This window comes from Schistocerca cancellata, chromosome 1 (genome assembly GCF_023864275.1).
Source record: "Schistocerca cancellata isolate TAMUIC-IGC-003103 chromosome 1, iqSchCanc2.1, whole genome shotgun sequence".
Lineage (NCBI taxonomy): Eukaryota > Metazoa > Arthropoda > Insecta > Orthoptera > Acrididae > Schistocerca > Schistocerca cancellata.
In genome coordinates, this window is record NC_064626.1 from 601,340,459 (window position 1) to 601,360,983 (window position 20,525).

General features: G+C 39.4%; 1 protein-coding gene across 3 annotated transcripts in view; it reads left to right on the forward strand.

Moving 5' to 3' along the window:
- The window catches only part of LOC126182312 (helicase domino), a 425,840-nt gene that overhangs the window by 358,529 nt on the left and 46,786 nt on the right, over positions 1-20,525 (forward strand). For all 3 annotated transcript variants that reach the window (XM_049924839.1, XM_049924841.1, XM_049924840.1), the window contains 2 exons: positions 1,185-1,319; positions 17,123-17,266. In XM_049924839.1, the coding sequence (XP_049780796.1) occupies positions 1,185-1,319; positions 17,123-17,266 (279 nt within the window). The remainder of the gene's footprint in view (positions 1-1,184; positions 1,320-17,122; positions 17,267-20,525) is intronic.

Consider the following 20,525-nt stretch of genomic DNA (forward strand, 5'->3'; position numbering starts at 1 on the left):
ACCTTTTCCTGTTCGAGTCGTATGTAATTCGCAGGAAGAACAAGTGCTGGTAAGGGTAAGTCTCTGTGTGAGCTCAAATGTCTCTAATTTTATTCTGATGGTCTTTTCCTGAGGTATGCATAGGAGGTGGCAATATATTTGTTGACTCTTGTAGGAAACTTCAAGAGTAGACAGTACCATGATGCTGAACACCTCTCTTGTGGTGTCTGCCATTATAAATAATTTAGCACTCCTTGATGGTTTTGTACTTACTAAAGGAACTTATAACAAAATGTGCTGCTCTTTGAATCTTCTGTGTATCCTGTATCATTCCTATCTGCTGTGGATCCCATGCCGAAAGCAATATTCCATGACCCATAGCTTTGGCAGCATTTAAGAAACAGGATGTGGGACTGGATTTTAGCTAGGTGTAGGAGTCCTTTTTTGAACTGATACAGACAAAAGGCACACTTGGGTTGGGATGTCGCTAGGGAGGAGGAAAGGAATGTAAATGGTTTTATTAGTGATGGGTAAACACAGGGTAACAGTGAAGGTATAAAAAGCTGATGTTTGATGAGAGAGAAAACAAAGTAAAAAATGTGAAACAAGACACAGGAAATGGACAGATGAAAGCATTAGTCAGTTCTTAAAGGAACTATGGATAGAATTTGTGGGTTAGGGAAATGAAAACACAGAAAGAAGCTGTAGTGGGAACTTTAGGATTATTCTGTGATGCGAGGCTGCATTAGCAATCAACATCTGCAGAAAAATAAGTAACTGCCATAAAATGATGTGTAGAGGTGGGATGGATCCATTTGGAGTTGGAAGTGAAATGTAGGAATGCACTAGTTAAGTAATGTGTAACTGTGATACAGCAGACTGGGTGGAAGGTGGATTGTCAAAGCAGTCACAAGCAATGCTATAGGATGACCCAAAGGTGACATACGATTACACCGATCAGGCCTCGTAATGCACATGCTTAACAATGTTGAGAAAGAAAACATGTGGAAAGATATGCACTGAGTATAAGAACTTTCAATACTATTTATATGTTCCTTTTAGTTATTTATTGTTTTTCATAGACGCCAGTGGTATAATGCACCCATGGGCCATGATTTATTAATTTTATGTATTTGGCCAGCTGTCTCATTATGATGTTACTTCACTTCATAAGTAAATAGTTATTTTATGTTGTTCATGACCAGGTGGCCAATAAAGCTGGAGTACCGACACAGTTAATTGTACAGTCACAGAAAACTCTACCATCCACAATGACTGTGCAGCATATTCAGCAGGTCATAAAGCAAGTACAGCCACAGACAGTTCAACAATTCACACATGTAAGTGTGGTTTCCAGTATTTGTTCTTAAAATGTTTATATATTTCAGTTTCTATCAAATACTTATGCATCTTCATTTTTATCAGGAGTTATTGTATTTTTCCTGAAATGCTACATTGTCTGCTCTCCTAACTGTGACATCCATCATCCATATACTCCTAATCCGGTAATCCTGCTCCTTTTTTGAAAAAAGAAGAAGAAGGAAAAAACCACACACACACACACACACACACACACACACACACACACAGAGAGAGAGAGAGAGAGAGAGAGAGAGAGAGAGCGGGGTGGATCATAATCCTATAATAAATTTAAAATTATTGTGCTTCGCCTAATATTACACATTCACTGGCAGTATGTCAGTGAACATTATCCTCACAATACCATCTTCCCCCACTGAATTGTTTTCCCTGTAGAACTCCATTGTAGCTTTAGTGTGCTAAATTAGACTTTGTTGTTACATCACGTATTACACCCATTCCTTATCTCTCTCTCTCTCTCTCTCTCTCTCTCTCTCTCTCTCTCTCTCTCTAGGAAGGCACTCTTTTTACCTTGTACTTAATACAGCACAGTGGAAACATAAGCTAGGTCATGGAAATGTGAAATCTGTTTGGAAAAGTTTATAAAGTGCCCATTCAAAGTTCTTAATTTTTTTATTACTTACAGTTGCCTTTTCATGATTACAGTTTCCACATTAAACCAGTCATCCACTATAACTAGAAAATATTTCCGCTAGTTGCAGTATTTGTTGTGTTGAAATGAAATATTATGATGAGCTCTGCAACTTTTGTGTTACAGAGAGTAACGCATTTTGGAGAGGGAAAAGTTGACTTTCCATTCCTATTTTTATAATATCCTGGAATATTTCATCATAGGAGAGAATATTTTCTTGTGCAGTAACATGAAAAAAGAAATTATTGTTGCCCACTGTAGTGCCTCTTGCAGAGAGCTTTTTAAACATTTTGGCATACTGGCAACAGTCTCACAGCCCATTAAATCTCCTGCAAAGTAATTTTATCACCTACCAAGTAGTGTAAAGAACTTATAACACAAACTTGAATCATATCTGTTTGACAACTCCTGCTTCATAGAAGAATTTGTAACTGTATAATAATATGGTGTGTGTGTGAGAGAGAGAGAGAGAGAGAGAGTAAGTGAGAGAGAGAGAGAGAGAGAGAGAGAGAGAGAGAGAGAGGCTGTAAAACTGAGTCATTACATATCATAGCGATAGGTCACAATGATAACCCATGGAACATGTAAGTTGTAAATTAAAAATAAAACAGGTAGCAGACAGAAGTGATACTAACTGGACTAACTCCAGAACATTTTCCACACAAACATTATATCATTTATCCCAACCCTTTAGAGATTAATTTTTTCCTTGGGCATGTAAAAATCAATCTAAATCTAGTGGCCATGGCAGAAGGTTTGTATAATTGTATATCATATTTAAAGCAATACATAAAACTTCCTCTTCAAAAGAAGTAAATTTCTAAATTGAAACCAGTGTTAAATGATTTAATTAATAAAACAGCGCACCAGTTAGGTTTTTACATACATAGCGTGACTCCTACTACTACTCCTCGGCTCTACAGCCCTTGGAGGGCCTTGGCCTGCATCACAATATCCTGCCATTCTATCCGATCCATAGCTTTCCGGCTCCATCCTCTGACACCCGTCTTTTTCATGTCTTCTTCAATTCCGTCCATCCATCTCTTTCTGGGACATCCCTTCTGTTGTCTGCCTCCAGTCTTACCATTAAAAATCTTCTTACATGTTCCGTCTTCCTCTATTCTGACCATGTGTCCTGCCCATCGCAGTCTTCTTATTTTAATGGTAGTGGCAATGTCAGGTTCTTCAAAAAGTTGTTCTAATTCTGCATTTGTACGGATGCGCCAACCTTCTTGATCATATATTGGGCTGTATATTTTAGGCAGGACCTTTCTCTCCCAAATGCTAAGGATCCTTTCCTCATTTGCTGTCATTGTTCGTGTCACTGCACCATACATAACAACTGGTCTTATTATTGTTCTGTAAATGAGGATTTCAGACTTTCATGATAGAAGTGAGCTCCTAAGCATGGGTAGTGTGGCAAAGTAGCATCTGTTGCCTACTGCTGTTCTAGCTTTCACATCGCTGCAATGTCATTTGTCTCTGTGATAGTTGATCAGAGGTACTTGAAGTCTCTCACCCTTTCAAACTCCTTGTCAGCTAGTGAGATTTGGTAGGTTTCGCTGGTTGGTCATTGCCATATGTTTCGTCCATTTGACACTGACTACCAGGCCAAGTTCCCTTGTACCTCTCTCCAGTTGTTGATAAGCATCAGCCAGCACAGCGGTGTTTCGTACGAGTAATGCCACATTATCTGCGTAGGTCAGGTACTGCAGTGAACGATTAAAAATGGTCCCTCCTCTATTTATCTCTATCTGACTTATGACATTTTCTAGGCAAAGGTTGAATAGCAGTGAGGAGATATTGTCACCATGTCTCAGTCCCATCTTCACTTCCACTTCTCTGGAGATTTCACCCTGTATTTTTACTTTACAGTTGGTTTCACTGAGGGTCATCATAGTAAGTTTAACAAGCTTCTTAGGTATTCCTGCCTCTTCCATCACATTCTGCAGTGTCGTTGAGATGATATCATAGGCTTGTTTAAAATTGGTATAAAGCTGATGTGTGTTTATTTGATGTTCATAACATTTTTCAAGATGTATGCGTAATGTGAATATTTGGTCAGTTAATGATCTATTTCTTCTAAAACCACTCTGATAGTCTCCAATTCTCTCTTCCACATAGGGAGTAAGCCTTCTAGTTAGGATCTTGGAGAACACTTTATATGTAGTATTCAGCAGGGATATTCCTTGGTAATTCTGGCAGTTTAATTTATCTCCTTCTTTATGTATGGGGCATTATGTATTGCTTTCCACAATGCTTCCCCACCATATTTGAGAAGTTCCACCTGGATCTGATCTTCTCCAGGTGCCCTATTATTTTTAAGGTCTTAATGGCTTGTATCACTTCCTCCAGTGTGGGTTCTGGTGTTAAGACCTCTGGTCCATAATAAGTTATTTCCACCAGTTCTTCTTATTCTACTCCTTCTACTTTCGGGTTCAGTAACTCTTGGAAGTATTCTGCCCATCTGTCGAGTATTTTATTACTCTCCCCTATCAAATCCCCTTCTTTATTTCTACATATATTTTATTCTGGCTTGAAACCCAGCCTTTCCATCTTTATCTTTTAGTACATTTCACGTACTTGCTTCTCTTCTCCTAGCTGTTCAGTTTCTTCCAATTTTTTCTTTTCTAGTGTTCTTTTCTTCTTTCTGCAAACCCTCTTAGGTACACGGCGCTTCTCATTACATTCATTCAGATTCGCTGTAGTTCTTCTCTGAAATAATTGCATTCATGCTATGTTACGCTTCTCAGTTCTTCTCATAAATCTTCATCAAACCATTCTGCCTTCCTTTGAGCCCATACATGTCCCAAAATCTCTGCAGCTGCCTCGAGGATTGCAGTCTTACATTGTTTCCACATTATTTCTATATGTTCATTTGATGTGTCGGTATCGATCTTAATCCCCTCTTCTATTTTCGCCTGATATACCCGCTGTATTTCTTTTGACTTTAGTTTCTTAATGTCAAAACTTTTCTGTTTGTGGCCTTTTTGTTTACTCAATAGTGAGATCCTTTGCCTGTACTTAATTCTCACTAGATGATGTCTGAATTGCAGTGAGCTCTATGTTGGCTCATGTCTGATCTATGCCTCCTGTCAATCAATATATGCTCTATATGATTTCTAGTTTGTCCATCTGGTGACATTCATGTTTCTTTGTGTATATTTTTTTATTTCTTTGTGTATATTTTTGTGTGGAAACCATGTACTGCTGACAGTCATGTTTTTACTTATAGCAAAATCTACAACCCAAATTCCATTGTCATTTGTTACTTCTTGGAGGCTCTGTCTTCTAATAGTTGGCTGATAACCCTCTTCTTTTCCTATTTTTGTATTCAAGTCTCCTATTAAGATCTTAACATCGTCTTGAGAAGCCGGATCATACAACTGCTCTACTTTACTATAAACCTCATCCTTCTGTTGTTCATCTGCCTCCTCTGTGGGTGCGTGTACATTTGTAATCGTTAAGTTGAAAAATTTTCCCCTAAACCTCAATGTGGACATCCTTTCACTGATTGGTTCGAACAGATGTCGCATTACAGCAGTTCCAGTCCTTTAGTGACCACAAAACCTGAACCAAAGGTATTCATTCTCCCACCAGTATAGAAGATTGTGAAATTTACTGAGGCCAGTGTGTCACTTCCCTTCCACCTAATTTCCAAGAGAGCCAATAGTTTTATACCGTAGTTGTTTACTTGCGTAAGCAGCTGCCATAGAGCTCCAGCTTGGTATAGGCTCTGCACATTCCATGTTCCTATATACATATCTCTTATCCTATTTTTGTTTGCTGGAGTAGTCATCAAAATAACTGTCCAGTTTATTCCTTTGTTAGCATTCACAACAAGTGATTTTTACAGGGAAAGATTGTTAATCTTCCGCCCAACCATTTGAGGGGTAGCCTCTTACAGCTCGCAGGGTAGCCGGTTCCATTTTCAGGGTAACATCCTTAGCCTTTGTAGATCCCTCTACTGACTGCAAGGTAGCAGCTGATGGTTGGGGGCTCCTCTGCCTTTCTTCCAAGCCATTGACCCTCATACCTGCTGGTTTTGGTCCGCCCCATGTATTTTATTTCCCTGGTACCCTCCGTTTCTGGAGGACGTTCTCCTGTCTGCCCTTGGGGAGGCACCCAGTGGGGGACCAGCAACCCCACACGGGCAGGGTGTAATAATATGGTTTGTGTGTGTGTGCATGTGTGTGAGGGGGAGAGAGGGGGGGGGGGGGAGAGAGAGAGAGAGAGAGAGAGAGAGAGAGAGAGAGAGAGAGACCGTACAACTGAGTCATTACAACATATCATAGCGATAGGTCACAATAATGACCTATGGAACATGTAAGTGGCTAAATTAAACATAAACAGGTAGCAGACAGATGTGATACTAACTGGATGTGATACTAACTGGACTAACTCAAGAATATTTTCCACACTAGTCTTTCAAAATAGAATCTGAAACTATTGACTAGGTAATTCATTCAAAGGCTAAAGTTGACAGTCTGCACAATCATTCTACAGAAAGCATTGACGTAAGGTGTATTTTTATCAACTTGACTTTTGAAAAATGCCTTTTACTGCCAGTGACAGGTATAGGACAAGTTAGGAATATTTGTAAGCTTACAGAAGTATTGGGAAAAATGTCAATAACATTACTTTCTATTATGTAACTATTATGTGACTAATGAGCTTCATGGAGATCTTTCAGCGGAAACAATTGGTGCTAAGATCAACACTTAATCATTTGGTTCCTTCCCACTGATTTCATATTCATTACTACCAGTTGTCCGCCCCCCGAAACTGAGTGGTTAGTAATCCTCAGGACCTGGGTTTGATTCCCGGCTGGGTCAGAGAGTTTCTCCGCTCAGGGACTGGGTGTTGTGTTGTCCTAATCATCATCATTTCATCCCCATCGACACGCAAGTCGCCGAAGTGGCATCCAATCGAAAGACTTGCACCCGGCAAATGGTCTACTCAACGGGAGGCCCTAGTCACATGACATTTACATTTACTACCAGTTAACGTAGTGTCAAGAGCCACGCTAGCAGTTTTTAGTTTTCCACAATTCCGCATCTCCAGATCATGAATATTGTATAGAAAGCTGAAGCTCTTGTTTTGAGTGCCCACAAGCTCAAACCTATTTTTTAATAAACACATGGCTGTACAAGCTATAAGGTACCAAAAAAATTCATTTTAAGGCTAAACATTTTCAGCATATCATGTCCTGCATCACTCAGGTATTCAAGAAAAGACATTTTAATACCAAAGCTGCTGTTTATTATAACTGTCTGACTAGTGTCAACCTTTGCTATTTTTACAAGCCACATATTTGTTTTTAGGCTAGGGTGGTCGTGGACAGTTCTATTTATGTTGTCAAATTTAAATTATCTTGTATCTTCATTATCCAGCATGATGTAATCCACATGACAATACCATTGGTTACAAAATGGAGAATTTTTATTATTGGCTTACATTGTGTGTCGTGCTGAGAATTATTAAAATAAGAATGTGTTGTTGCAGTTATACATCTCTGTTTTCCACCCTGTGGAACTTTTATAAAAGTTTAGTGACTCATTAGAGTTATTCCACCTTCCTACTGAATAAAAATACAGACTTACACAAAAATCTATCCATATTGTGTGACATACCACAGCATAGCCGTCTCTAGAAAAATCAGGAAGTACTGACTTCTTGATTTTCTTGTTCTCACCCTTTTAAGTTGGGAGCTCGATATTAATTTTTCACCTGTTTGATAGGGTTATGACCTCCTTACCAATTTATTTAAAACTTTTAAAATTTCAGTTTATATTGCAGGAAGGACCAACTGGCTCACACATTGTTAAAGTACCAGCTGACTGACTATCACGTTTTGGAAAGATCTTTAATGTGCAGCGACATGTACACTGCATTTTTTCGTGTTACGGAGGTATATATAAAACAAGTCATAGCTCATGTCATGTGATCTCGCCAGCTGATGACAGCATAGGACACGTGATGTAGTCAAACAATAGCAAGATCACTCTTAAGTAGCGTAAACATACAAAAAGAAAAGTTAATGATTTAAATTAATATACATACTGTTGCTACAAGAAAAACAAATCTTTCACAAATAATATTGGTTACAAAGATTAATAAGCTGCAAGAGAAGCTAAGCTTCCACATATAATGCTGATCTTTTTGCACGTGTTACACTATAAGATACGTCACAAAAATGTGCCAGTAAAATATTTAATAACGACGTAAATGTCTGATCTTCTGGGCTCGAAATTCTTCTAGATGGTCGTCCTCAAAGAGTTGATTTTTAAATGAGAGTCAAACGCTCTGTGATTAAAGAAATTCATCGTACATTCTCGCACATAATTCATCTTGCGTAAAAGGAAATTTACTTTGAAAGTAATACTTTTCAAACCACCATTCGCAATATTTTCCCGTGACCTGTTAGACATTGGTTCGTTTCAGCAGTTGCCAGAGAGCCCCAGATAACAGGCGTCACTGCGCCTGTGCAGCTACGATGATGCAGGAAGCCCACATGTTCATATGTGTAAAACATTAAAAGATCTTGCATTATGTCATAAAAGAAACAAGACATCAAAGGATACTTCAAGAGCATCGAAATTTTGTGAACCATACTAAAATGCATAATTCGCCTTAAAGTGCACAATCGTATGTCCAGATTCGGGTGTTAATTTACTTGAGTACCAGTACTGCATTATCTCATGTTTGCTTCTTTACTGTGGCATAATGCCATACGAGCTATAAGATGGAAAACGTGCACTTGAAACGCAGCGAACAACTGAAACTATCCAACAGTGTGAAATTAAACACTTCGTTTCAAATAAATTGACTGCCTCATCACGAAAGACTAATAAAAGCCAAATTTCTTTAGCAAACTGACAAAAATAACTTCATTGTCCTGCAAGGCGATTAATGCTTAACTGTCAGAAAGGTGGAAATAAAACCTGAAACTAACAATAAATTTTAGCCTTCCGTAACTATGCGAACATATTTTAATTCATTTGGTAGCTCCCGGCCACAGAAATTCATTTTGTTTTCATTTCATGTGAGAGCAATAAACGAAGAGGAAACAGCAAAAATTACTAAACGTAAACACAGGTCACATGGAGACTACCCACCTCCCCACTACAACTCAGACTGCTCTGTGCATCAGCCCCAGATCTACAATATATCCGAACTGGGACAATACTAGATAGTGGCACCCAGCCACACTTTTGTAGCCAGAAGCGGGAGAAGGTACTACTCAGATGCGACTCAAATGCGCAAGAGCCCGCCCGCAACTGCTCAAATGAATCTAATGTAAAAACAGCTGTGACGTCATGCTCATCAGAGGCAATTTGTTGTTAGGAAGCACTGCACATTCTTCCTAAAGCTTTTGACACACTTTGGTTGGCAGAAGCTTGTATGATCACTGGGTTTTGTTGTTGTATATGGCGCATTTCCTTGGCGACTTAAGTTTTATTTTCGTTATTCTCTCTCTCGTTCATGTTTTGTTGCTGCAGTATTATTCTGCTGAAGTGGGATACAGTAATATCCTTCATTAGAGTATTGGTTCTTACCAGTCAAAATCACAAAACTAAACAATGAAAAATTCCCGGGTTTTTCCCGGATCTCCCGGGTCGTTTACACCCTGACTTTGCTACTTCTTGTGCCTCTCTTAGCTCAATATCCAAAGTGGCAACTCTTGTCGTTTGACTCTTAAACTGACCCTTGATGCTGACATTATGATCACTGACAATTGTAGATCTTGTCACTAGAACACTTCTTTTAAAATCGACATTGATTGCAGGAAAATTATAATAGATGGATTTTTACTATCATCATTTCATTTCTCCTCATCCTACACTCATGCTCATAAATTAAGGATAATTGCAGAATGTGCTGGCGCTAATAGGGCACATAGGGAACACACACAACACAGATCTGTAAGTCCACGGTATTGGTGATAAGTTGAGAAAACCATCCCGAAACACCTGTGCTACAAAATGCCACTGTTTGCTGCACATGTACCCCGACGTCAATATGGGATATGATCACCATGCACATGTACACAGGCCCCACAACGTGTTGGTATACTCTGGATCACTGGATCAGGTGGTCGAGGAACTGCTGAGGTATAGCCTCCCATTCTTGTACTAGTGCCTGTCGGAGTTTCTGAAATTTCCTAGGGGTTTGAAGACATGCAGCAATACGTCGACCGAGAGCATCCCAGACGTGCTCCATGGGGTTTAGGTCTGGAGAACAGACAGGCTACTCCATTTGCCTGATATCTTCTGTTTCAATGGGGTTTAGGTCTGGAGAACAGACAGGCTACTCCATTTGCCTGATATCTTCTGTTTCAATGTACTCCTTCATGATGGCAGCTAGGTGGGACTGTGCGTTATCATCCATCTGGAAGAAGGTGGCACCCACTGGTGCAAAATGACATCCCTATACACCTGACCTGTTACAGTTCCTCTGTCAAAGACATGCAGGGGTGTACGTGCACCAATCATAATCCCACACCACACCATCAAACCACGACCTCCATACAGGTCCCTTTCAAGGACATTAAGGGGTTGGTATCTGGTTCCTGGTTCACGCCAGATGAAAACCCGGCAAGAATCACTGTTCAGACTATACCTGGACTCGTCCGTGAACATAACCATTCCAATGACCATATACTGTGTTCCCGGCACCAGGCTTTACTGGCTCTCCTGTGACCAGGGGTCTGTGGAATGCACCTTGCTGGTCTCCGGGTGAATAAACCGTGTCTGTTCAGTCGTCTGTAGACTGTGTGTCTGGAGACAACTGTTACAATGGCTGTGGCAACACCCCGAGCAAGACTACCTGCAGTACTCGGCCGTCTCCAAGCACTGGTGGTGAGATATCGGTCTTCTTATGGTGTTGTACACTGTGGATGTCCCATACTGTATCACCTGGACACTTTTCCTGTCTGCTGGAATCATTGTCATAATCTTGAGATCACACTTTGTGGCACACGGAGGGCCCGTGCTACGACCTGCTGTGTTTGACCAGCCTACAGTCGCCCTAGTATTATACCCCTCATAACATCACAATATGTGTTTTTTGAGCCATTTCCTGCACACTGACACCATTAGCATGTCTGAAAGTGTCTGCACACTTACTCGCTGCACCGTACTCTGACATGCACCAAAGCACCTCTGCATATGTGAACTGCTGCCAGCGCTACCATGCGATGACCGCACGTCAAATGCACCTCATGATCATACCCCGAGGTGATTTAAACCCGCAAACCACCCATCAGAGCATTGTTTCACCATGTATCAGCATTATCCTTAATTTATGAGCATGAGTTTAGTTTACTAAAATAAGTTGTTTTGTGTCCACTGAACTTATGGTTTATAAAGGAAGTCCCTCGTAATAATGACAACAGATCTTGATGTTGTAATGTATACAAAAGCTCTCTTCAAAACCTAATTCTACAGAGTATTACAACAAAAATTTGCATTATCTTGAGTCCTGAACACAGCTACAATCCATATATGCTTTAACTGTTAGTGTGTGTGCTGTCAATAGCAACTCATCCTCTTTTTATTGTGTCTTTGTCCCTCACCTCCACAGGGTTGACATGGTTAATTAAGGATTTGGCAGGTTAGTTAAGGTGTGGCCAGATGTCCTTCCTATCGCCACACCTTACTCCCCTGGGGCCGAATGTGTGCACCCTTTACTGTCTGTGTTTAATAATATTCATGTGGAAGTGAGCAAAAGTTTTCTAAATGTTTGCAAATCGTGTATCTGAGACAAGACTTAGGTACGAGCTTGGTATTCACCTAGTTGGATGTGGAAAACCACCTGAAAACCACATTCAGGCTGGCTGGCACACTGACCCTTGTTGTCAGTCCACGAAGCAGATTCCATCCGGAGTGAGCATGTCATCACATCCTGGAAGCGGTGTATTAACATGATTGACTATTCAGACGAGTGCTTTCTATATCCACTGCTATACCTATCTGGTATGGGTTCCACACATTTCAGCAGTATTCTAGAAGGGTCACAAGAGTGTTTTGTAAGCAATCTGTAGACGGACTGCATTTTACCAGTATCCTACCAATGTACCAAACCTGCCACCTTCTTTATATTCGACTACGCCAATATGATCATACCATTACATATCCACAAAATGCTAAGCCCAAAAATTTGTACGAGTTGGCCGATTCTAATTGTTGCTCATGTACTCACAACATACTACATTTTTGTGGTTTGTAAAGTGTACAGTTTTACACTTTTGAACATTTAAAGCAAGTCGTCAATCACTGCATTACTTTGAAATCTTTTTAAAATCAGACTCAATTTTTGTGGAACTTTTTCAGACATTATATTATAGATAACTGCATCATCAGCAAAAAAAGTCTGAGATCATTAATGATATTGTTGACAAGATCATTTACAGAAATCATGAACAGCAAGGGTCCCAACATGCCTGAAGTTATTTCTACATCTGTCAATAAATTGCATACCTAAGCATGCACAATTCAGTCACAGATTTTGCACAATTGAGTCACAGATTTTGGTTGATGCCAAATATGATCATACTTTTTTTGATAAGCATCAGTGTGTGGTATTGAGTCAGATTTTATTTGTCAAGACGTACTGCATTTTCCTTATTGCTTGATCCACGTAAAAGTGTTGTGATAAATGTGTGAGTTGGGCTTCATATGGTTATATTTTCAGAATCCAAGCTGGGTAGTATAAAGAAGATCATTCATTTGAGGTGCTGCATTACGTTTGAGCTCAAAATATATTCTAAGATTGTGCAATAGATGAATGTGTTATTTGACAATGTTTCTGTGGATCACTTCTGCACCCTTTATTGTAGATGGATCTTACCTGTGCATTCTTCCAACAGCTAATCTCGGGGTTTTTTGAGAAATCTGTGGTATCTTATGACTTAGAAGACAGTCTGTTGAAAGTTCTCTATATGAATGGGTCCTTGCACATTGTTCAATTTCCTTTCTCAACCACTGTGTCAATAATACGTGTTATTATTTTTGCAGTAGCGTGAGAATTAAATTGGGGCACAGCACTCTTCTGTCTTCCGCTGCAAAGGAACATTCAAAGCTGCAGTTCAGGATTTCTGCATTTGCTTTGCTATGTTTAATTTGGGTTCCTCAGTCTTCCATAAGTGTCTGTACACTAACTTTGATGTCACTCGTGGCCTTTTGTATGACCAGAATATCTTTGGGTTTTGTGATAACATTCTGCTACAGTAGCCAGGAAAACTACATGTATTGTCCTTTCATTTAGTATTTCTTTTATCTATATCCCTGTGCTTTATGTTATTCCTATTGTGCAGCAGTCTCCGTTTCCTCAGAAGCTTATTAATGGAGACTGCACACCATAGAGTAAATACAGATAATATTCATTACATTACTCCTATTGTGCAGTAGTCACTTGCTTCCTAGGAAATTGTTAGTGGAGACTGCACACCACAGAGTAAATACAGATAATATTAATTTGTTTCTATTGTGTACTTGTCTAACTGGTTCTTGTACATCAGTAGCAATGACACTTGCTACATATCCCCTCCCCCCCCCCCCTCCACCACCACTACCGCTCTCTCTCTCTCTCTCTCTCTCTCTCTCTCTCTCTCTCTCTCTGTGTGTGTGTGTGTGTGTGTGTGTGTGTGTGTGTGTGTGTGTGTGTGTGTGTGTGTGCGCGCGCGCGCGTGTGTGTGTGTCTATTTTTCTTTTGATGTCGGAGACATTGGCACTTTTGTTGTTGTGAAAGACCTTTATACTCATTTCAAGCTAAAAAAAAAATGCATGACTGAATGGCACTATCCAAAAGCACTGAGCCAACTGTGGTGCACCACGGGTCATAGATAACAGGGCTGAATGACAGCTGTAGAGATGTGTATGGGTGCAAAAGTACTGGAGGCTGTCAGCTTTACCTTTCCAGTAACCACCTGCAGCTGCCTCATCCCCTGCCCCAGTGCTCTTACACTTGTTATTTGTTCACATCTTCCCCTCTTCATGGGATTGGATTATATGACAAAGAATGCTGGGGGCCCTTATCTACGTGACACTACTATCTACCTGGAGATGCTGCTTTAACACAGCGAAACTGGTCATTAGTAAATCTTTGCACAGTAGCTGTCTGCAGTTTATTCAAGTTCATTTTATCTCTTTTTCAAGGTCTATTTTGACCTTCATATTACGATGAGGAGAATTTAAATATTCCAGGAACTCTTGTAGCTTTTCAACTCCGTGTTGCTTCACCACAGATTTGTCACCTTTGTACCAACAGAAACACGTTAGCGGATTGTAGTACCTTTGTTTCAAAAGTGTCCAATTTATAGGTTTGCCACAACAGGTGAATGTGCCAATACCCATATCTTCCAAGGGACAATGAGTAGCATTGAGAAAGCCGCAGGATACAAGGAAACGGAAGGTTTGCCAACCAACAACAACATCATTTTCCTAGTGTCACAAGTGGACTACAATAAGAAGATTTTTGATCTTTTGAATGACATTTCATACAGACGGATAGATGTCAATCCTATGAATAAAACTGAGAGGGAGATGATGACTCTTCTCACTGAGTCAGGCTTCCCTAGTAACATTATTAAGGACTGTAAAACAAGTACTCAATGAAAGAATTCCTCCTGAGACCCATAATAATGTTGGCACACCATTGCGAACCCCTCATTTGCAACCCTGCAGACTTTGTACAGTACCTCAATCAACTGTCGTTTCCAGGATGAAGATATTCAGGTCAGTTTCAACATAGTCTCCATCTTTATGAGAGTTCCCCTCTCTTATTCCATGGAATTACTTGCAGAAGAGTTCAACATTTGTGTCACAGAATGTTTTAGGCATGTTCTGACATCTCCTTGTTTCCTGTTGACAGAAATTGTTATGAACAAACCAATGGCATGGCTATGGATAGTCCTTTATCACCTATCACGGCAAACCTGACATGAAGCAAAGGCACTAGAACACACCAGGTTGTAAGTAAATTGTTCCAATCAGTAGATGGATGACACATTTGTAGTATGTGCCACATGGAGTAGAAAATTTCGACAGTTCTTATAACATTTAAACTCTGTCCTTCGTAATATAAAACTCGTGATAAGAAACCGAAAAAGAGGGCCCACTATCTTACCTAGATGTGTTAGTTAAGAGAAGAATTGACAGATCCCTGAGTTGCACTGTATATAGAAAATCTTTGCACACTGACCTCTGTGTCCAGACCTCTAGCCATCATCTCTCACCACAAATTAATTTGGTGCTAATGACTCTGCTCAATAGAGTTCGAACACTTTGAGGCAAGAAGAGCCTTGCCAAAGAATTACAACTCCTATGAATAACGTTCTGAAGGAATAGTTATTCAGATCATAAAGTTGACTGGGTGATACAATCAGAATCATGACCACCTGAGAAAGAGGCTGAAACTGACAGTGAGGAAGAGAAGCCAAAAACTGCCGATCTATCATATGCTGGCCCAACAACAGGGACTATCAGCAGACTCCTACAGAAACAAGGCATCCAGTGTGTTTTGCTCCCTTCAACGAAGATAAGATTGTTTTAAAATCTTGAACATGGCTGTAAACAGCAAGTGTACAGCAAGAATCTTGGAAAGAATCTTCTGAAGAAGATAATTTTATGATTATCAATACTTAGGCCAATGATACTAATGAACTTGCAACTTCATTGTAACATCACAACTGGTTGTATGATCCTTTCCAAGTATTCATTGTAAAGTTAAAGACAATCTATGTCTTTGTAAGGTGTATATGTTGGGAAACTCAGAGAGAATTCGTTTTACGGAATATCAGTGCGAGCTCTGAGAAACAAAATAGCATCATTGGGCATAGCGGGCATCATAGGGAATTAAACTTGATTGTAAATAGCTGTGTGAGACCAACAGTAGTTCACAGTCTGGTTGGTGTCAAGGCAGCAAGTAAACTGGGGTAGCAGGGAACAAATGATTTATGGAGTGCAGTACTCTATAAAAACATAAGGTACAATGAAGTACAGGTCATGTGTAGCATTGATCACATTGACTGGAAAACTGTGATACAGGACACAGAATAGGCCCAACATTCTTCACGATCACTTAAATGATGCTGTTTCTTTGGGGGCTCACCAAAGCACACCAGGGAGCCAACCCAGGTGGTCTCTCTAAGTGGGCCTGTGAACTGTATGGACAAATGATATCTGAAATTGTGTGCATCATTAGTGAATATACATAACACACATAAGCAAATCTCACAACATCTGAAGAAGTTGTCTGGGACAGTCACAAAAACATTGTGCAGAAAATGGAAACAACAACTTGACAGAACATCCAGAAGCACACTATTAATCATTCATGCTGTGGGAATCTGGGAGATCATGATAAGTCTACATTTTATCAGTTTAAGTGCCCATTATAATAGAGTTGTATTATTCACATTGAACATGAATATTGTCTAATGTTTTATTACTATTTTGGAAACTAAACTGATGATTTTATTTCAGTACACTAATGATTTTTGTTTGTTTGTTTGTTTACTGGTTATACATTTTCAAGTTTTTGAGTTGTGGAAAACAGAACTGCCAACGACACCCCCCCCCCCCCACCCCCACCCCCACCCGAAAATTTGCAAAAGTGTTTTAGTCAACAATGACTTGTTCACCTTATTTTTTTTAGGAATAACTCTATAATGTTGTTTCATAAACTGCGTGATGTGTTAAGCTGGTCTCAGAATAGGAAAACCAAATTAGAATGATGCACACATCCCATCATATGAAACATTGGTTTGGCTAGTATAATTAGGTATTACTGGGCAAGCAATATCAGACTTTCGCAAAAAAGACATTTCTTCATTGGAGATAGGCCACATATTACCATTAAAAAAATGAGAAGGAAGTTACGTTTACTAGTCACCTACAAGTACAAAAAATCCTTCAGTCCTTCCTTTTGTGTGTCATCATCAATTTGGATTTTTACTTCCCATGACCTGCAGAATTTTCAATGTTTGTCTAGCACTATTCCACTAAAAATTGCAGATTTGTTTAAAAAGTCTAGTTCCATTTAATAAGTGTTAAATATGTTCTCAGAACTTTATTTCTGCCTGAAATATTGAAGATTTCTGTTGTAAAAATTATATGTTGTATTCTGCAGGCATCTGGAGCACAGACATTAGCCACCCAGGTGTCTGGAAGCCAAGTTTATTCCCTTGCAAAGGGTACACAAGTGTCCGGTGCTACATTGCACACACGTATGCTCCCTGTTGCAGGCAACCAGCAGACATTGAAGCAAATACAGGTGAATATTTGGTCACTAAATAAAATGAATGTGTTGTTCTTGAGTTGAATCATCTCTCTGAATTATACCCCATAAGTGTTGAATAATATTCAACAGATAAAAACCACATCTGCTTTATTCAAGTATGAAAGCTTCTAGGAAATATACATCTACATTCATACTCTGCAAGTCACCATATGGTGGGTGGTAAAGGGTACCTGGTACTGCATGCAAATGGAATGAGGGAAAAATGACTGTCTATAAGCTTCCATACGAGCCCTGATTTCTCATGTCTTGTATTCTTGGTCCTGCAAGATAAGGCGTGTGTTGGAGGCAGTAGGATTGTTCTGGAGTCTGTTACAAATTGCATTTCTCTAAACTTTCTTAATAGTGTTTCATGAAAATAATGTAATCTACCCTCCAGGGATTGCCATTTTAGTTCGCAGAAGATTTCCATAATACTCACATACTGATCGAATCTACCAGGTCTCTGAATGTGTTAATTTCATCCTAATTGGTGGTGATCTCAAACACTCAAGAGTGTTCAAGAGTGAATTGTACAAGTGTTCTGTACGCAGCCTCCTTTACAGATGAGCTACACTTTCTTGGAATTCTCCCAATTAACCGAAGTCAACAATTTGCTTTCCTTTTATCCAAACACCAGCTTTTCAGAATTGTGCAGGTGGGAACTCTCCATGTGGCATATCCCGTATTCTTGTACCTCCTGGCTTCAACTTTCATTAGTCATTGTCCTGCACCCACCTATCTCCTCCCCTGCCTCTACTCCACCACTGCACATGGCCCTCTATTCCACCAATGCACCCACGTCTTTTTTTACTTCTCTCCTTTTCCGCAGCACCCCAACCCCAGTGGGTTACTCTCCATCTAATCTCCAAACTGTACGTAGCTGCCCTATCCTCTCTCCATCTCATCCCTGTATGCTCCCACAAGCAGCACTTCACTGTGTCCCGCCCCTACCCTGCTATGCCTCCCCTTCCCCACCCTAACCAGAGGCTGTGGTCATATATATATATATATATATATATATATATGTGTGTGTGTGTGTGTGTGTGTGTGTGTGTGTGTGTGTGTACATGAATTTTTAAAACCAAAATTTAAAACATCGCCTATTCTTTTCCTGTTTTCTACTGCCACAACAGACAGGTCTTTGAGTGATTGAATAGAACCCTTCGACTGGCTTATCAGTTTTGCGTAGGAGATTTTTCTTTTGCCTATTGACAGCTCTGTGTTCTTTTTTGAACCAAGAATGCGTCAAGTTCCACATTTTGTTATTAAGATGGATGGAAAACATCCTTGATAGACTTACTCAGCACATTGCTCCAGAGTACGATTTGTAATCAGTTAAAACTTTGTGCAAAATTCATCTATGTATGTCATATGTCATATGGGAACTAAATGACATCCATTCATTGTTTAAGTAGGATGCTAACAACTGTTTATCTGCTTTGTCCAGCATAAAAACCCTCCTAGTATTCTTGATGGATTTATTAACTTTAACAAGCAATGTGACTATGACGACTCCATGATCACCAGTGTCTGCCCTTACACTGACACTGTCAGTAAGGTCAGGTCTATTGGTAACTACAAGGCTTAAAATATTTTAATGCATGTGGATTGTCACATGAGTTATTCAAGACAGTTAACAGAGAGAGCATTCAGAACTTCTTTGCAATATGACTGTTCATACCACCTCAACAAATCCATAAACATCCCAGTCTATACTCAGTAGATTAAAGTAACCAACTAATACTGCATTGCAAGGGTACTTCTGCCCTATGGAGCATAGACTTCCTTTGAATGATTCTGCAACTGTTACAGTGGAATCAAGTGGGTGGTAAAAATATCCAGTGATTAATTTGAGTTCAACTAGATCAGTGAAGAAATCTTGGCTTATAGAAGAAATACTTCAGTTGACCCTGAAAAGAATGAATTGCAAAAATGTTCAGGGAAAGACACGTAGAAATACAACAAATAGGAAGTTTGTGGAAGCCAGTGTGAAATGGTTGCAGAAAAAAGGGGAAGAAATAATAGGTAATTTTCTTTTGGAATTTTTAAAATCATTATATGAAGTGGTAACCCAATGATTATTCAAGTTAATGTGTAGAATGTTTGAGACTGGAGATATACCATCAGACTTTGGACAAATATCATCCACGCAATCCCGAAGATATCAAGGACAGATACATGTAAGAACTATCACACAATCAGCTTAACAGTTCATGCTTCCAAATTGCTGACAAGAGTAATATGCAGAAGAATGGAAAAGAAAACTGAGGATCTGTTAAATGATGATCAGTTTGGCTTTCGGAAAGGAAAAGATGTAGTGATTATAATCGAAGCAATATTTAAGTAAAATCAAGACACCCTCAAAGTGTTTGTTGACATAGAAACAGCATTTGTAGGGTGCAAGATTTTCAAAATTCTGAGAAAAATGGGATTCAGCCATAGGGAAAGGAGTGATAAGAATTACTGGACGTTTTGGATGAACAGCCTATTGAGTATAGAATATGGATTGAGAGTAAATCTTAGGAAAGATAAAAGTAATAAGAAGTAGGAAATTGAGATTAGCGATAAATTTAACATCAAAATTGGCAAGCATGAAGCAGACAAAATTAAGGGATTCTGCTACCTTGGAACCAAAATAACAATGATGGATGCAAGGAGGACACAAAAAAACAGAGTAGCAATGGCAAAGAAGGCATTCCTATACAAAAACAGGTCTACTAACATCAAACGTAGTAGCATCATGGGCTTTCCATTGTAAGTTTTAGTATCATATGAGGAAGAATTCTGAATTTCTGAGAATGTTCTTTTGGAGCACAGCATTGTATGGCAATAACTCATGGACTGTGGGAAAACTGGAAAAGAATAGAACAAAGCATTTGTGATATGAGGCTTTAGAAAATGTTGAAAATTAGGTGAACTGATATGATAAGGTACGAAGACGTTCCCCACAGAACCTGTGAAGAAAGGAACATATGGAAAACACTGACAGAAAGAAGGAACAGGATGGTAAGACAACTGTCAAGGTAACTTCCATGGTACTAGATTGGGATGTAGAGGATAAAAACTGTAGGGGAAGACAGATATTGGAATATCTGCAACAAATAATTGAAGACATTGTGTACAACTGCTACTCAGAGGGAGAGAAATTTGTGGTGAGTCACAAAAAAAGTAACAATTACTCATGTCCGGGAAACTTTGCAGTTGGACTCATTTTTGATCTCGAGTGACATATTTATGTCAACTGCAATGAACA